Below are 18,910 nucleotides of genomic sequence, written 5' to 3'. Positions count from 1 at the left end.
ACTAAGGGGCGAGCAGGCCAAGGGCGGGGTGACGCAGGAGGCGACGCCCCGGGACCCGCAGAACGAGGCCGCAGCGCGGCTGCACCCGAGGGGGGGGGGGGCGGGGCGCGTCGCCCCGGGCAGGGCCGCCCCGCGCGCTGCACGGCGCACCACGTGCCGCGAGCCCAGCGACAGGCGGGGGCGGGGCGATCCAGGTTGCGGGGCCCGGCAGCGCGGCTCGGGCCTAGCGGGATGGAGCCGCAGGAGGCGGCCGGGGCTGCGGCGGGCGGCGGCGCGGGGCTGCTGGAGCTGGAGCTGGAGCTGCCGCGGCGCGGGGCGGGCGAGGCGGGCGCGGTGGCGGCCGAGCTGGAGGCGCGGCGCAGCGGCGAGGCGCGGCGGCTGGTGCTGGCGCGGCGGCTGACGGGCCCGCTGCCCGCGGGGCTGGCGCGCTGGTTCCCGGCGCTGGAGGTGCTGGACGTGAGCGGCACGGGGCTGGCGGCGCTGGGGGCCGAGCTGCTGGGGCTGTCGCGGCTCCGCACCCTGCTGGCCAAGAACAACCGGCTGGGCGGGCCCGGCGCGCTGCCCAAGGGGCTGGGGCAGGCCCCGCTCGCCCGCTCCCTGCGCGTCCTCAACCTCAGCGGCAACCGCTTCGCCGAGCTGCCCGCCGCGCTGCTGGGGCTGCGGGGGCTGCAGAGCCTCAGCCTGGGCGGCAACCGGCTGCACAGCATCCCGCCCGAGATCCAGGCCCTCAGCAGGTGAGAGCCGGGCTGGGGGGCGCCGCCGGCGAGGAGGGGCCCCCTGAGAGCCCCCGGCCGCGGTGTCGGCGCCAGACAGGCCCCCCGAGGGGCAGCGAGGATCCCCGGCCCCGGTTCGGCTCGGGAGTCTCAAGCGCAGGGAGGAGACCCCAGGAGCGCTGGTTCCCGCCCGCCCGGCTCCGGTCCCGGTCCCGGTCCCGGTCCCTGTCCCTGGGCCGCCCTCGGTGCGTTGCCCCTGCCAGCGGCTGCCCCTGCGGGCGTGGCGCGGCTAGGCCAGAAGCTGCCTCTAAAAAGCGTGAGCTGCCCTGCCTTAGCGCCTTCTTCAGACTCCCCTGCTGCCCTTTAACGGGTCAGCCTGGGCAAGGTGTCCCATACCGCCCTGTCAACCGTTGGGAATAGGCCACATTCACCTTGATTGAATTGGCCTCCTTGGCACTGACACCCCCTCCCCCCACCCCACTTGGTAAGGCAACTCCCATCTTTTCATGTGCTGTATGTTTATACCTGCCTACTGTATTTGCACTCCATGCATCTGATGAAGTGCATTATAGTCCATGAAAGCTTATGCCCAAATAAATTTGCTAGTCTCTGAGGTGCCACAAGGACGCCTCGTTGTTTTCGCTGATACAGACTAACCTGTCTACTCCTCTGAAACCTATCGTGAAGACAAGGCCGTTTGTGGTTTTCACGTGAGTTAGCAGGGTCAGGGTAAACCCCGTGTGCCCCCAGAGTCTCTGCCTTATGTGATAGCGACAAATTCCCTTACTGCCTTCACTTGGATTTTACCTCCTGTTAGGTAACTTGAGAGAACACCTATTTTTTCTGGTGAAGTTGTGTCCTGAGAGTATGTCTAGGCTATGGGAAAATATGTGGTTTTAAATGATTGGCTCGCTTGAGCTAGCCCACCCCATTTGAAACACTGTTAATGTAATCTAATTGCATCAAACAATTTAACATTTGTACATCTCTGTTATCTGGTAAATGCTGAATCTAGGAGACAACTTGAGGTAGCTAACTCAATTTAAAAATGCACTTCTTTCTCTCCTATAGCATATTCTAACTAGGTAGACAAAATCACATGAGTGTTTTTTGGTGCTGTATAAGGTTACATGCTACAGTTGTCTAGTCTTGGATGTTAAACATTATGGGTTTCCACTTAATGCTTCAGGTTGGTTATTTTTCCAGTTTTAATCCAACCTCTGATGATTTAACCAGTCTTGTGCTGTTTCCCGGACTGAGAAAGTAGTGAGTGATTGTGTAATGATAACGTTTTTTATTTGGGGAAGAGAGGTTATCTCATTGAAAATAGAGTTGGAGAATGGTGGGGGAATATCCATCTGACATGCAATGTCTCCCTCACTAATCACATTTTCACTTTAATATAGAACTTTAAGTAGCATATTTTTTCTTCTCTTTTCCTCCCGTCTTGTCTGACTTTAGGCTATAATAATAGTTTCATATGTGCAGCCAAAGAACATAAGAACGGCCATACTGGGTCAGGTCAGTGGTCTCTCTAGCCCAGTATCCTGTCTTCCGACAGTGGCCAATGCCAGGTGCTTCAGAGGAAATGAACAGAACAGGCAATCCTCAAGTGATCCATCTGCATTAGGGAAGTGAGTGTTTATTTTTTGCAACATCCACTAATCTTCAAAGAAGAGAAGCAGACATTAAGCATAGCTTGGTATAAGGGAAAGAATTTCTGAGCTCTGCTCTTGGCTAAGGTTTTCTGAGGGATCTAGATCTTCTGCCAGAAGCTTGAGCTGTTTACCTTATGCTGGGTAGGCTGCTGATGTCCATGGGCAAGGTTCAGGAAGATGTGATGTAAATATAGTGAATCATGTGGAAACCCTGTGTCCTCTTACTGGAGTCTCCAATGTGCTTCAGATTTTGAACCTATGTACATCTGAGCAATGACCTCTTACGCAAAAACAAGAACCCGGATGTCTGAGAAAAGTGTATGTGTGAGAGAGTGGGGAGAGAACTGTCAGATCATCTGTAGGTCTTGTCTGTCTAAATTGGTACAGAAACTGATTTAGTTGAATCAGTGCAACTCTTTTGTGTGGTATTTTGGTTTTAAGAGTGCCTTAAAGAATTTATTTATACAAAATCAGTGTAAGGCACTCTTAAAACCAAAATACCACACAAGGGAGTTGCCCTGATTTAATTAAATTGATTTCTGTACTAACCTAGGGCTTGTCTACACTGGCACTTTACAACGCTGCAAATTTCTCGCTCAGGGGTGTGAAAAAACACACCTCCTGAGTGCTGCAAGGTTCGGTGCTGAAAGGGCCAGTGTAGACAGTGCACCAGTGCTGGGAGCTACTCCCCTTGAGGAGGTGGGGTTTTTTTTATAGCGCTGGGAGAGCTGTGACTATACAGCCACGGGGCAGCACTTTAATGTTGCTAGTGAAGACGTGCCCTTAGGTTAAATTGGTACAACTTCCTTATGTTGACAAGGCCTAAATTCTCCCCCATGTCTCTCGCCGTCTGTATACTCACCCCTAATTCTCATTTGGTGAGCTGCTGTATAATTTGGCCATTGAGGGGACTAGGTGCATGTTCCCAACCTATTCAGACTCCTGCGCTAGTTTCAGACTACGATCTCAGTTGTGCCTAGGCTGTGCAATGGAGCTTGGGTTGCTGCAGATTTTAGTTAACAGTCAAGAGTAGCTTACGCTTTGTTAGTGGTGATGCAGTGGGGCCCAGCACAGAAGCTCACTAGAAGCCTAGAATATCAGGCTCCAGTTCAAAATGCCAGTGCTGGTTTGTATACCAATAAGGGAAAATACTGTTCTGTAGCTGTAGAGTTTCACTATTAACAGATACCTGAGTGTTTTTTTGCCTTAGAAAAACTGCCTATTGGTCACAATACAGCAAAAGGTCACTTTTTCTAGTGTAGACCAAGCCTAATAAATATACCCTCAGCTTCCCAAGCTATCTGTAAAGTTAAGTTACCTGTAAATGAAAAATAATCAGGCATGTGCCCTCTCTTGCTACTTCAGTGTGTAAAGAGAACCTGAATGATAGTATGCACCCCCCCCAAAGCATTTCTGACTATTTACATTAGAAATAAAGTATGTTCTCACAGAGTCTTTGAAGAACTAATAAGGTCATAACACAGATACCAAGAAGGTAAACAGCTATTTAGTGCCAGCAAGGTCAATACTGGCCAGTTAGTGTGTGACACGCAGGTATGGATTAGTATTTACCCCACACTCATGTACACTAAGGTACAGTGTGGGCAGCTTGCCCAAAGAGTTAAGTTTTAAGTTTCTGCACCTTGACTTCTTCAGTTATGTTATGAAAACGTTCCCAATCCACTTTAAGTCCTCTGTCAAAAACAACAAAAGCAAGTAGTGCTGAGAAAGAGAAATAAACAGACAAACTAGCTTTACAGACCTTCTGCTTCTTTGGGTTTATGCCCTCTTTTCACTATTCTTTTCCTCACCGGTCACTTTAAAATGTGTCAGCTGTTTCTGATATGTATTGCCCAATTTTGCTGTTTAACTTCTTTCCACAACCCATTATATGGGAGTAAAATAAAAGAAACCCGCACTTTTGCTGCTACTGATTCATGGGTCTTTATATTTCTCATTTGATGAGCCCTGGAGGAGCCATTATTTGCAAACCTGCATGTATAATATAACTTAGCAGTGCCTCTATTCTAGTGGAGTATCAGAGGGGTAGCCATGTTAGTCTGGATCTGCAAAAGCGGGAAAGAGTCCGGTGGCACCTTATAGACTATCAAACGTTATGCTCCAATACGTCTGTTAGTCTATAAGGTGCCACAGGACTCTTTGCTGCTATTCTAGTGGAGGCAGAGGTAATATTTTGGGCTTGTATACACGTGAAAATTCATTTGGAATAAGGTAGGATAAGAAATTAGAGTGTTTTAAATATTTCTGAAAAAACTACATATGTGGCTGCTCTTATTCCACAATAAGCGTGCCTTATGCCAAATTATCTTAAACCGCTTTGGAAGTGGTTTAAGCTAATTCAAAATAAGGCAGTGTTGTTCTGGAATAAGAGCACCCACATACGCAGTTACTCCAGAATAGCTATTCCTGACTAACTGCCCTGGAATAGTAACACTTAGTGTGAGGCAGTGCTACTGTGGTTCTGATATATGCACCTGCTTCTTCACAGATGGGTGTCAGAAGAGTGGGGCTCAGTCTTTGTAATGCTACTCAGACTTGCCTCAAAGTCATTACATGACAGGATCTCAGTGGAAATTAACTGCTTAAGTAAACATAACAGTTGGCCTCTTCATTTTTACTGCTGGGAACCTGAGTGTTCTATCCTTGCAGTTGCATCCGTCTTTAGGTAGTTTAATTCCTCTTCAGTGGGGTTACTCCATATCTACATCAGTGCAAATGAAAGGGGAATCATTATGTTTCTGACCAATTGGACACCAAGAACACTTCAACTAAACTGGTTTTCATCCATTTTCTTAACTTCACTGTTTTCATGCAGCAGTTATTGTTGCCTTTCATATGCCTGATTAACCTCCAACTGTTGAAGCAGTGAGAGAGTGTGAAAGGCTCAAATGAACGTAGTTGGGTCCAACAGAGCAGGCTGCTGAGTAGAGCTGGGTGAATTTTTTTCAGCAAATAGTAACGCATCACCAAAATTATTCACCAATTCACATCAGAGTGGTTTCAGCTGAAAAAAACTTTTTTTTGAAAAAATGCTGAAATACTTTGTTTTGACATTGTGTTTAGAAATGAAATGTCACTTTGTTTGACCCAAAGAGGGTTTTTGTTTTGCTTCTCATTTTAGCAAGGAAAAAAGCAAAATAATTCAGTGTTTGGTTTGAAATGAAGCAAAACGTTTGGATTTTTCAGTTTGGCTGCCAAACCGAAAAATCAGTTATTCATTTAGCTCTGCTGTAGAGTCTTCTGTGATGTTAGAGAGCTGTGTGCGTACCCTTTGATGCAATGAGCGCCAAAGTATGTGCTCTTTAACATATTTAATACCCAATATCCACTTAAAAAAAAAAAAGCCAGGTGCTAAGTGTGTGGGTAGACTTGCAACTGGAGCCATGGTAAAGATATGATGTTGAGGCAACCCACTAGAATTCCTTTCTTCAAACATTTTACCAATAATTTCAGGAGACTGATCTTAAATTTGTTGCGTCTCAGCAGCAGCTGTGTTGTTCTTTGTAGAATTGCCAAATCCTAGAAAGTGGTGAGCATAAGTGTATTGTCTGATTAAACTCTTACTTCCTCACTCCACTTGTAGACCAAACTTCTTGTTAAAGTTTGTTTTAGGGAAATTTTGATATCTCATCTGAATTTAGAGTTCTGGGCGGATCTCTCTACTGCCAGCTGTTAAGATGCTGGCTAGCATAAAACTTGGGCAGTGGGGACAGACATCATTAGTTGTAAAGAAAGGATAGATCCAAATGTTGGAGCGCTTCTACGCTGGGAAACTAAACATTAGAGTACGGCCCTGAGGTATTGTGGTAACAGGATGTTAAACTTGAATTAGTACTCAGTGGAGAAAGGAACTGTTGCGTTTAACATAAATCGGTCTGTCTCCATTGAATATTTTATGTGGCATCAGTTATCATGATTTCTCCAGGTCATATTCTAACACATGTGGACAAACCCTTAGAATATTGGTTCATTGAGGTGGAGAAGCAGTGTGGCTTAGTGGATAGAACATTGGCTAGGGTCTCGAAGCTCTAAATTCTGTTCCTGGCTCAGCCACTGGCGTCTAGGACGACCTTAGGCAAATCACTTCACCTCTCTGTGCTTTAGTTAACCCATCATTAAAAGGGGGATAATTAGACTAACTTCCTTTGTAAAGCACTTTAGATCTAGCTGTGAAAGTGGTATCTCAGAAGTAGTCCTTATTTCTCTGAGTAAATATATCATTATTGAGCTCAGCTGAGCATCTCTCTATTCCCTTTCTAAATGCAAAAGCCCTGCCGTGGTAAAATAAAGTACATACTCTGATGCCCCAAGAAGAGTCTAACACAGCTATAACCGAATATCGCACCATACACATAAATGTAGTTACTTATTTAAGCTCAGATCAGGTTCGGTGACCACAGCATATCACCTTGAGCTATCCAGTTACTGTGACAACAGACTGGAAACCCTCTGGCTTCAACAGAGCCATAGTCTTGCTGCATATGCTCATTTGATTTCATTCCATTAGATTCATCAGTTCAGCTTGTGCTGACCTGTTGTTACAAACTTTACTCTTAATAAACCCTTAAGACCTCTAGTTCTCATAACAAGAACTAGGGGTTACCAAATGAAATTAATAGGCAGCAAGTTTAAAACGAACAAAGGAAAATAGTTCTTCACACAACACACAGTTAACCTGTGGAACTCTTTGCCAGAGGATGTTGTGAAGGCCAATACTATAACAGGGTTAAAAAATTAATTAGATAAATTCATGGAGGATAGGTCCATCAATGGCTATTAGCCAGGATGGGCAGGGATGGTGTCCCTAGCCTCTGTTTGCCAGAAACTGGGAATGGACAACGGGATGGATCAGTTGATGATTACCTGTTCTGTTCATTCCCTCTGCAGCACCTGGCATTGGCCACTGTCGGAAGAAAGGATACTGGGCTAGATGGATCTTTGGTCTGACCCAGTATGGCCATTCTTACGTTCTTAATAACTTTTTCAGTAGTGTATCCCTAAAAGAGTGGTGAATCCCATGCTGTAGCTGAGATCAGTATAGGGAGAGTTAGAGCAATAATTTGAGCCCAAGGTGTACATGGAAAAAAATTAGAAGATCCATGTGATTTTTTGTAAATAGCGGATTATATTTGAGATGTAGCTACCCACACAGCAGATTTCAATACCATCTAAGCTGCCATGTGGATTTTGGAGCACTTAGAGAGTCAACTACTAAGCTGAAAGTGACACTCAACATTAACTATAGCAGAGCTGGTCCACTATCATTTTATTATGGTCGTTGATAATATGTCAACTTTCTCTTCATATGGTATGTCTTACGAAAATTGTTTTATATGCAATGCAAGCTGTAAATCTCTCATAAATTGAATTAGATCCAGCACAAAGTGAAACTGCAGAAATAAGATTAATGAAGTAATGCAGTCTTCTCTTTCAGTTTAGAGTTTTTGTACCTTGGAGGGAATTTCATTACTGCAATCCCACCTGAATTAGCAAACCTGCCTTCTCTAAGTTACCTAGTGCTGTCTGACAACAAGATCCAGAGTATTCCTCCTCAGCTGGCACAGTGAGTATATCCAACTAATTTGCTGTCTTCAGCCACCAGCCAATGCTCAAACCTCTTTATTCTGCAAGCGTGGATGAGAGTACCTGGGAAGATCTGGTTGCTCTTTAGTTCTTAATCACAGGTTAAGTCTGCAGGGGGAGATTCTCAGCACTAGGCAATGCAAGGAGGACTTGTAAATTCTAAATATTGTGAAAGTGAATGTCCATTTTAGGATTTGTTATGGGAGCCATCACCATAGCATCTAAGCACAGACATAGGAAATGTGAAAGCTGAAATGCCAATAGTAAAAATAAATGCCACGCTATACATTTTTCATCCTATTGTGCTCAGTCTCCTTTGCCTTGTACCCAAAATCTTTTCCCAATCTTATTTGCATGATACTCTTCTAGAGCATCTCATTCAAGGATATCAGAATGTTTTAAACATTCACTAAGGTTTACTACACACTTCTGAATGTAAGATTGTTTTATCTACTACAAAACAGAAAAAATCTACACAATAGTTCAAGACAGAAAGTAAAGAATACCCTGTGCAATTGAAACTCCAAGCTAAGGTGATAGAAGCATGGGGTTTTCCAAGTTGGAATTTGATCAGGATAGCAGGGTTTAGCATTACTACTCTTGACATGGGATCTCTGACATCAAGTGTTCAGAACCTTAGTTTTGTTTAATTTGAAAGATGACTCTTCCAGCAGCATGGTGTCCTTATGTAGTATGAGAAATATTGGTTTGGTGCTGAGGGAAGGGAGAGCTCTACATACAAAACAAATCAATATGTTGGGTCTCCCAGTCACACTCACCTGGTCTGACCTTGCTTAGCTCTTGAGCTCTGACAGGATCTAAGCATGCGGTGATGCAGGTGCAGACAATGCGAGCATGGGGTTTGTCAGAGTTGGCTGACTGCTAGTGTGCTCATCTTTAATACGTGAGTGAGAACAGGTGACCTATTCAGAGCCTTTTGGATACATACCCTTGGTGCAAGGAAACATCCCTCTAAAAAGCATTCTTTTTGTGTAGCACTATTTAGTTCCATACAGTTTTTTTAGGGTGGGTTGGCAGACACATTTAAGACCCTGCTTATTTCTTTAACCTGCATTGAGGAGCTGAGCCAAGTTCTGCATAGGCTAGTCTGTGTGCTAGACAAGCAACTCTGTTAGCATGGCTTTGTGCTTAAAGGAAAAAGCCAAAGGAAACAAGCTAGTGAGAAAGGCAGTAAATGGGTGGTGCTTTGTAATGCTTGTTCCTCTTGACTGTCTTCCTCTTGATTTTTTCAGGTTGCATTCCCTACGTTCCCTTAGCCTTCACAACAACCTGCTGACGTACCTCCCCCGGGAGATCCTCAACCTGGTTCACCTGGAAGAGCTGAGTTTGCGAGGGAACCCACTGGTTGTTCGCTTTGTCCGTGATCTGACTTATAATCCCCCAAGTCTCCTGGAACTAGCTGGACGCACCATGAAAACCCGCAACATTCCCTATGCTCCCAGTGATCTCCCAGGGAACCTTGTCAGATATTTGAGCCTGGCCAGCAACTGCCCCAATCCTAAGTGCGGAGGTAAGTTAGCTGCTCTCTGCTCCCTGTTCTCACCTGCCAGCTCTTCTATTTCTTTCTAACCTAGCTCTCCTTTTAGTAGCTTAATTGCATGTGTTGTCATACCAGTCAGTTCCTCCTGTGAGCATTTCAGTAGCCCCAGGTTTTGTCTTATCCTCTTCCTCAAGGGACTGTGTCACTGCATCTTAACTTGGGCTGTCTCTACCCTAAGCAAGAAAGTCCCTGCAGGGTCATTGATTGCTTAAAATCTTAGTACTGGTTTGCAGCCTCTGCACAGGAGCACAGTTTTTGATAGAACTGTTTCAGCTGGTACGCAAAATGCACTTTTAGAACGATGCAGCTGTACCAACGTGTTCTGGGATTCGTGAAGCACCTATCCCATAGTGTTGAGCACAACTGTCACATGTAACCTGTATGCAAGGGATTTTACAGGCATTGTACAAGACTGGGGAGTTCCAAGCAGTGCTTTTTTTTGCAATGGATTTATTCTAATGCAAATAGTCTATTTCTTAGTCTGTTCCTTAACTACCACTTCTTCGGTCCTGATTCTGTCCACTTCGTACTACTTAATATGACAGCTTCAAAACAGGGAGTGGATGGAGAGGCCAGAGATTGGGTTGCGTTGAGTGGGAGAGGACTTTTTCCTTGCATTTCACACAGCTTAGAGAATGAAAATAGATTGAGTGGTTTCACTTTATCGTGATCTGCAGTTTGCTACTAGAAATGCTGCAGAGGCATAGTTAACTCAAAGGCAACTACAATTTAAAAAAAAAACAAAAAACCCCACACACACCTCTAGAAACATTTCTGAATAGGACTGCGTCAGAATAAGAACAATCTCCCTGCAGTAGGAGGAGAACACAACTGTGGCATCATTCTGTTCTGTTCTCATGGAAAATAGCATCCAAATTCAGCATGGTAACTTCACTCAAGCAGAAGAGAAATGGGGTTATGAGGGAGAGAGCTTTTATTTATATATACACACACCTTTGATAACTGTTAGAAGGGGCCTGGTAGACTGGAAAATAGAGCGGGTAAATGGATTTAACATTTAAAGACATGTTTGACAGTCCCCAGCATGACGTTACCTCTGAATTCTTAGAGAAAATTCCTTTTCTGTGGAATGAATTAGCCATTGTTTCTCTCTTCAAATAGTACTTTGCCCTTCTGTAACTCTTTCACCTGGTTTCAGAGTGGTAGCCGTGTTAGTTTGTATCAGCAAAAAGTACAAGGAGTACTTGTGGCACCTTAGAAACTAACCAATGTATTTGAGCATAAGCTTTTGTGGGCTAAAGCTTGGGCCTAGCCCACAAAAGCTTCTGCTCAAATACATTGGTTAGTCTCTAAGGTGCCACAGATACTCCTTGTTCTTCACCTGGGTATCTCAAGTGCTTTAGAAACATGAATTCTCTCAAACCCCTGGGAGGTAACTGCGAAGTATTATCTCCATTTTACAGGTGGGAAAACTAAGAATTTAAGTCACTGTGTGGCCTTGCAACTCAAGGGAATCAGTGGCAGAGCTGGGAATAGAACACAGATGTCCTGACTTTTGGTGCTCCGCTTCCAGCCACTTTAGCAGCTACTTTGCAAACACTATCCTAGGGTGAGAAAATAGTTGGCAAAATTAGGCAGTGGGGCCACGGTATAAAATGCATGAGATGCAGATACCTGGCAAACTGCTACTTTCTCTGAAAAAATCTGATAAATGTGTTGCCAGAAACCGCACATAAACTGATGCTTTCAGTTTCCACTTCAGCACATAGATATGTTCCTCCCCACTAAAAATTCTTATTTCCATAACCTTTGCTGTTTGAATTAATCCCTAAGATGAGGCAGGTGCATTAGAAATCATGGCTGGCTTGTTCATTTCTGTGGAGCATGCAGGTTTCACAACAAACCATTGAGGAGTCGTTTTAAAAACTGCCTTGCTTTCCTTCCCCTTCCAGGTGTCTACTTCGACAGCTGTGTCCGACAAATCAAATTTGTTGACTTCTGTGGGAAGTACCGCCTGCCGCTGATGCACTATCTGTGCTCCCCAGAATGCTCTTCCCCCTGCAGCTCCGCCTCTCAGAGCTCCACTTCCCAAAGCGAGTCTGACTCAGAGGATGAAGCCATTGTTGCTGCACACAGGATGCAGAAAGTTCTTCTTGGATAAAAGGGAGTGGTGGACTAGAAGAGAAACATGTCACTAAAGCAATAGTGGAAATGCAGAGCCAGAGGCTCTTTCCTGAGGGGCTCATTAGAAACAGTCCTCAAGTCATGTAAGTGGCAGCACATCTGAGCAAATCTAGAATTGCTTGGTGTGATGCTGCTTAGAAGATTTAACTCAATGCCTTGCCTACATGGGGATGTTGTGGGGCTAGAGTTATCACTAAACTACCATGGAGATCTGTGTAAAGGGGGTCAGGGAGAGCAGACCTGCCATGTCTGGGAAGCCTGTCTAAAGGGGTTTTTGATAGCATGACACTTCACTACTATGATTGGCTTTAGCGCTGTATGAAGCAAAGAAGACTGTTCTTGTTCTGGGGTATTACATTATGGTAAATCAGCAAGAGTGTAACTGTGCTATTCTGGGTGTATGGACTCCAATGCTGAATTTATCAGCAAATCTTTCTCGTATCATGCTTCAACACTCTGCGCTCTCCCTTGATTTTCGCTTACATATTTAGATACTCCCCCCCCCCCCCCCCAAAAAAAAAATGAAATTTCTTTTTGTTGGGGATGGATTTTTCGAAGATCTGGCTACTGTCTTCCTCTGCTCCAGACTTAAGGTCTACATCTATTGTAGATGTTAGTTTATTACAGCCCCAGTACTGAGCCAGTTTGGTGTTTATCTCCCTTTTTATACAAGGCTGCTGTTAGTCTCTCCTTCTGACTCATCTTTATCGCCTCTTTGCAACTGGTGCTTCGGTGTCACCATGTTGATTGGGAATACATGCAAAGCATCTCACTGAGCCTTGCCACCTATACAGATCTACAGCCATATGCCCCTGTCTAAAGAACCAAATCATTGCCCTCCCCTGTACTTTAAACTCATCTGGCCCCAGTGGAGCAAATGTGCTCCTAAACTTGTGTAAATTCCATAGTGCCTCTCACTTGATCTTTCTGTTGTGTCCTCTTATTGAGGATAGCTTCTTTTCACTTTTTACAATATAACTTCACATATTGGAGGCCACGCACTAAGGCTGTCATTGCCTACATTAGGCGTTAAGCAAAATCTCTGTGTGAGAAGTTTATTACATGGTTTCGGCAACTTGTGCCTTGAAAAAACTTACTACTTTCCTTCAGCTGAAATACAGAGTAAGGAACATTGCAGAGCACTATTCTTTCCCTCCATCCCAGTATGAAAAGAGAAGCTGGTAGGAGGAAGTGGAAGGCAAGCCACTTTGAGCATGTTGTGTGGGAGACAAGTTGGTATTGAAGGTGGTTGTATATTTATTAGTTTTGCATTCAGTCTTGTTCATGCAATCCTTTACATTGTTCAGATAGTGTATTCAGTTACCTTAAACTGTATTTAAAGGAAAACTGCAGAGATTAGATATAATTCTGTAGCTAAATATTTAATTGAGAAATACATATATCTTTTAAAGAGTTAATGAAATTGATAGGTTTTTCCATCTCTTTGCCAAAGAGAGCTGATGGTGAGTTTGAGTGCAGGTGGTTAATGTGAACAGTGGGATCACGTTTTTAAAAAAAAAAAAAAAAAAAAATCTACTTGATGTGAAGCAGTTTATACAGTGGCCAATTCTTTTATGTGTATCTCTGTTCAGTAAGAGGCTAGACTTTCAGAAGTCAGTAACAAATATCTTAATGAGTTCTGCAGTGGCCAAGTGCAATTTCTCATGGACTTCTGTCCTGCTCACTGTCTGCTTTTAAAATCTTTGATTGAATTGTATGGGGAGGAATTGGCCTGTTTTTGTTCCTTTCTCCTGTTGGCAGTAATGAATGGAAGGGATTTAATCCACTGAGTAATGAAACTTAATCCCCACAATGCATCTTTGTTACCCAGTTCAAAGAACTGTTTTTAATGCATTTTATACACACCAGGGAGATTTTTTTTTTCTTCTGCTTGAATAGTTCCAAGATACTTCAAATAGACTTCTTCAGGGTGCACTCTAATACAGGAATAACTCCATCTTGGAAACGTCTTGATTTCTTTGTTTTTCTGACGAGAGCATTGGTGATCTTGTACTGAACACTAAAGGATTAAGGGGTTTTAATCCAGCCCTCTTGTGGAATTTTATCATGAGCATTGTGTTGATTTACAAAGTCTTAAAGGTGCCTTACGGTTTTTAAAAGTATATTTTGCTAGAAATATATGAATATAGAATATTTCTAACATTATTTCATTATGAGCTGTAAACTGATTGTAACACTAAGCCAAAAACGTTATTTCTGAAAACTGTCTCTGTCCATTATTTGGTAATATCTCAACTCTAGTGTGGTGAGAAAGGGAGGGTTCCATCACCAGAATCATAGAAATTAGAGATTTTCTCTTTCCCCATAGGATTAGAAAGTAGAACAGTCTCCTGGGGGAAGTAGTAACACTCTTGCCCCTTAGGTCAATTAAAATTAGACTGTAGGCAGGATTGTGTGTATTTCATGAAAATCATTGTAGAATTTTACTACAGAATCTAGTTTTTTTGTTTGTTTGTTTTTTTTTGAATCTTGACTTAATGTTTCTACAGATAAATATAAAAACACAACCTGATTGTAAACTGAGTTGGTAGTGTTCCTGAGTCTGCCAGCAGCCTGAAACAATAGTGCTAAGAGGTGTGAACTGCCTCATTCATCTCAATGGGGCACTAATGCTGAAACCAAAAGGTGACAATTTAAATATCAGCATAGCTTTCTGCTTCACTGTTCATCATTTTAGAAACGTTCAGTAAATGTGCTTATCCAACAATCCCAAACTGCCTCCTAGGTGTCAGTAGCTTCAGCTACCTCCCTCTTGCTGGCTTTTGCACTGCAGTTAGCAATTGTCAGTACAAAAATATGCCCCATATTGGAAAATGGGACAGTGTAAAACATGGGCGTCTTTTCTGAGTATATTCAATTTCATGTTTAATTATAAACCTCAGTATTTTAAATTGAGCTGCTGCAGACTTTCTTAGGTGCTACAGATTCCACAAAACTTGTCCACTGCACGTAGGTCCAGATTACTGTAGTTTATGTGGGGCTTTGGGCTAAGTCTTCTGCTGTGGTAGAAGAAAGAATAAATCTAGCTTCATGCTGTACCTGATTACCAGGCAGCAGGCATATCTCCCTGACCCCAGCTGCTCGTCTTTCTGGGAGCATGAGCTGTAGCCCTCTTAACTTTTATCCTGGCTGTCACCACTAATACTTTGAGGGCTTTGTATGTGATCCTCAACTGAAATGAATTAGATGACTGCCTGAAGCTGATAAATGTTGGGTGAACTGAATGACAATTTACCTGCTACTACAGAATTGTCAAGACTACATGGCATTTCTCATGTAGGTGAACTGGAAACACTTCCCATACAGACAGGGATTTCCCCCCACTGGGGAGGTGTATACCCCCCCAAACTTCCCCAACACCCCCTAGTTACCTGTTGCCAAATTAGTTGGTTGGAAATTTGAATTGAAATTAAAACATTAATACACACTTTAAAAGTATATGAAGGGCCCTACCAAATTCACAGTCCATTTTGGTCTATTTCATGGTCACAGGATTTTAAAAATTGTAAATTTCATGACTTCAGCTATTTAAATCTGAAATGTCACAGTGTTATAATTGTAGGTCCTGACCCAGCAAGGAGTTGGTGGGGGTGGGGGCGCTCACAAGGCTGTTGTACTGGAGTTGTGGTACTGCTACCCTTGCTTCTGCGGTGCTGATGGCGGCGGTGCTGCCTTGGAGCTGGGCTGCTGGAGAGCGGCGGCTGCGGGCAGGGAGCCCAGCTCTGAAGGCAGAGCCACCGCCAGCAGCAGTGCAGAAGTAAGGGTGGTATAGTAGGGTATTGCCACCTTTACTTCCACACTGCTGCTGACCGGGGGGCTGCCTTCAGAGCTGTGAGCCTGGGCAACAGCAGCCACTCTGCCCTTGCCCAGCCCTGAAAGCAGCACAGAAGTAAAGATGGCAATACCGTGACCTCCTAAAATAACCTTGTGCGCGCACACCCACACCCACAACACCCTTTTGAGTCAGGACCCACAATTTGAGAAACGCTGGTCTCCCCCATGAAATCTGTATAGTATAAGGTAAAAGCACACCAAACACTAGATTTCACAGGCGGAGACCAGATTTCATGGCTGTGAATTTGGTAGGGCCCTAAGTATATGAGAAAATACTTGTACCTGAGAAAGCATAATGGGTTTGAAAAGTATGAGCAAAGACTAGCTTCCTCATACAGCTGTTGTTTATCACTAGATCAGGGCATTCGTTTTGGCTGTATTTACCTACCTAATAATTTCAAATTATTCTTTGTAAGCAAGGTCTGGATGAGCTCTCCCCTGTGACCCAGAAGTGGGTGGAAGGGCTCAGGACCAGACTATTTACATGAACATACCTACTCTCCCTAGGTATCCAGCAGACAGAGCTATGCTGCCCAAGTGAACAATTTTGGCTGGTATTGGGTTACAAATCATGTTAGTATACGCCATCCAGTCTTAAACCGAACTTCGCACCCCTTGGTAATCTGTATGTTGTTCCCTGATAACCAGAAACGTCTACGCTTAAACTCTGTACCGTTCACTTTTTTTGTTAAACATCTTAATTAAATGTGGGGGTCATGAAATGTTACCATCCCTTTGTATGAATAAAGGGCAGCAGAACTGTACTGAGCCTGCCTGAAGGAGGGGGGGGTCTCGCTCAGTGCTTAATTTGTGCTAGGGCTTGCCGGGGCTGAGGCTTGGCACCTCTAGGCTTGGCAGTTCATAGCTCTGGGACCTCTGGGCTTATAACATTTAGTTACAAAAGAAACACACTTTCTTGAGCCCTGGCACCTCTTTGTCGTTACAAATAAAGCACTGGTCATCCTCAAGTGCACTCCCTAAGCAGGAGGTTTGGATGCCATATGCTTGAAGAGAGAGAAGAGAGTGGGTGGGGTACAGGTGTTTCCCTTCTTGGCTGTGCATAAGAATCACAGGCACTTATTTGACCTGCCCCTCTCTCCTGTTTAGAGATAGAGATGATTAGGTTCCATAGAGAGCCTTTTGGTTGGTTAAGTGATCACTAGAGCTGAAATTACTGATAATCAGGTCTAAGTACTTAGATCTGCTGGGGGCCAGTGTGTCTGTGGAAGAGAGACCTCCCTGTACTAGTAGCAAGGTTCCCCCACTGAGAGCTGAAATCACTTGAGAGCTGCAGTATCCCCACCAGTTGAGTGGGAAACCAGGGTTCGATTCCCCGACAGGGAGGGTGGTGCCTTTTGACTGTGGGAGAAAGAAATGCCTGGCCTGGGCAGCCTGTTCCTCACCCCCTCCATCTATGGCGACTTCTGTTCACACCCTGCAGTGCTGATTTCCACCTCTAGAGAGACAATTAGCCGCAAGGCCACCTCTGCCTGCTTACCCTAGCAAAAGCCTTTATGTTGCCTTCTGCCACTGGGCCCAGCTTCAAGACCTGCACGTGGGGATACGTTTCAGAGTCACAAAGGGAAATACTCTGGCCAAGGGCATGAGGACAATCGTCCAGCGAAACGGGGTGGCAGCTGATCAAGGGGTGAGGAAGAGAGAAAAGCGGCCAGGCAGCAGGCTGGCCTCCTGTCTTTTTTTCCTTTTGTGACGATTTTAACTGTGACAGTAATGGAGAGACTAGAGAAATACCTGTGGCTGCCCCAAGAGCACAGAGCTGAGCATTTTCCACCCTGCTGTTGGGTCACCCTACTGCTGGCCGTGATCGTATAGTGGTTAATACTCTGACCCGTGGCTGCAGCAACCTGGGCTCGACTCCAAGTCACGGCATTGCTTTTTTGTGGGGGATTGCCTGACACGTGCCTAATGGCTCAACTTGATTGCATCCACTTGCAAAGAGAGCCAGCAGCTGGTGCCTAGTTTCCGCTTGGTAAAGGAAAGTCAATCAGGTAAATCCATCAGGAAAAGAGTAACGGGGAAGAGTAACAGGAATTCTCCCTGGGCACCAAGGTCCAGAAGCAGTCACTGTCCCCGCGACTTCCATTCACGCCCTGCAGTGCTGATTTTCACCTCCAGAGAGACAATTAGCCTGCAAGGCCACCCCTGCCTACTTGCCCTAGCGAAAACCTCTACATTGCCTTCCGCCACGTGGCCCAGCTTCAAGACCTGTACGGTGGGGCCCATGGTATGGTGTAAGCTGACTGTAGCTGGTCTCTTGGAGCTACATGCGCAGTGCGAGGCTCTGCCTTGTTCCTCTTTAGCACAGTGGCCATGCAGGAAGGAATGAAGGGCTGCGCACCTAATTGGTGATTAATCCACTGATTAGGTGCCTCCTGGACCCTGGAGAGAACATGGAGGAAGGTGAGGTGATGGGGGAAATAGGGGAATGTGGGGGGAATAGGGGGTGGGTGAGGGTCAGTGGGGTGAGGTGGGTGTGGAGTTTGGGGCATCCTGACTCCCAGCTGGGCTGCACTGCTGTGGAGAGACGGGACTCTCTCCCAGGCTGGGCTGGGAGGAGCAGGCTACATGGGGAGGTGTAGGGGCAGGGGGGAGGGAGCAGGCTGCACAGGGGGTGGGGTGCCAAGATTTCAGGCATTTTGGGGTATGAGGGGATGTGGCTACATGGAAGGTGGGGTGCTTGTCTGATTAATGCAGGATAGCAAGGGCAGTCCAAAACATCTTCCCTTTTGTTGTTGTTGAGGTAACTATGAGGCTGGGGTGAGGACAAAGCTGGTATTAATTACCAACTGACTGTTGATATTATTACAAGATCTGAAATATGCCAGGAATAATACGATGGGGAAGGAATAATATGGCACCCCTGCTATTTTCCACTGTTAGAATTAAAGAGCAAACACAAAACTGAATCATCTGCAGTTCTAGACCAAAATATTTTTCATCGAGTATCAGCAGGGAAAGTTGGAGAGCTTCCTTTTGGCCATGTTGAGTTTCAGTTGACAGCTGGCGGACATCTTCCAGGAGATGTTAGAAAGACTGGGTTAAGATTTAGTTTGATTGGAGGGAGACAGATCCAGAGCAAGAGAGAAAGAGGGCGGAGGGATTCTGTATTAGCAGATCTTAATGCAGGATCTGACTTGGTGTTTTTTTTATTTTAAAGCATTTTGACTGCTTTTGTAGATAAGTGTTAATAATCTGTACTCTTCCTAGAGTTCTGAGGAGGTTATATGAGTATTTTTAAAGAGTGCAGATTAGGTTGCAGTGAGGTCTTAATAAGTGCAGGATCAGGCTCTAAACTGCTGTCAAGTCCACACAGTGAACAAACTGAAAAAAACACTTTGATCTTTCTGTTGTAG

General features: G+C 44.9%; 1 protein-coding gene across 1 annotated transcript; it reads left to right on the top strand.

Moving 5' to 3' along the window:
• The first annotated feature begins 231 nt into the window (after positions 1–231).
• On the top strand, positions 232–14,225 carry LRRC58 (leucine rich repeat containing 58). The gene is made up of 4 exons (XM_048818997.2): positions 232–734; positions 7,827–7,955; positions 9,229–9,506; positions 11,450–14,225. Exons 1-4 carry the CDS (start codon positions 232–234, stop codon positions 11,656–11,658), a joined length of 1,119 nt encoding a protein of 372 aa, XP_048674954.2. The 3' UTR covers positions 11,659–14,225.
• Positions 14,226–18,910: the final 4,685 nt, after the last annotated feature.

Source organism: Caretta caretta, chromosome 1, assembly GCF_965140235.1.
Source record: "Caretta caretta isolate rCarCar2 chromosome 1, rCarCar1.hap1, whole genome shotgun sequence".
NCBI lineage: Eukaryota > Metazoa > Chordata > Testudines > Cheloniidae > Caretta > Caretta caretta.
This window is presented reverse-complemented; position numbering and strand designations above follow the sequence as displayed.

What these genes read in the sequence shown, in the direction of transcription:
- LRRC58 (XM_048818997.2), top strand. Translation starts at nt 232, where the DNA reads ATGGAGCCGCAGGAGGCGGCCGGGGCTGCGGCGGGCGGCGGCGCGGGG. An exon ending in ATTCCTCCTCAGCTGGCACA is followed by an intron (nt 7,956 to 9,228) that starts GTGAGTATATCC and finishes TGATTTTTTCAG; the next exon opens with GTTGCATTCCCTACGTTCCC. An exon ending in CCCCAATCCTAAGTGCGGAG is followed by an intron (nt 9,507 to 11,449) that starts GTAAGTTAGCTG and finishes TTCCCCTTCCAG; the next exon opens with GTGTCTACTTCGACAGCTGT.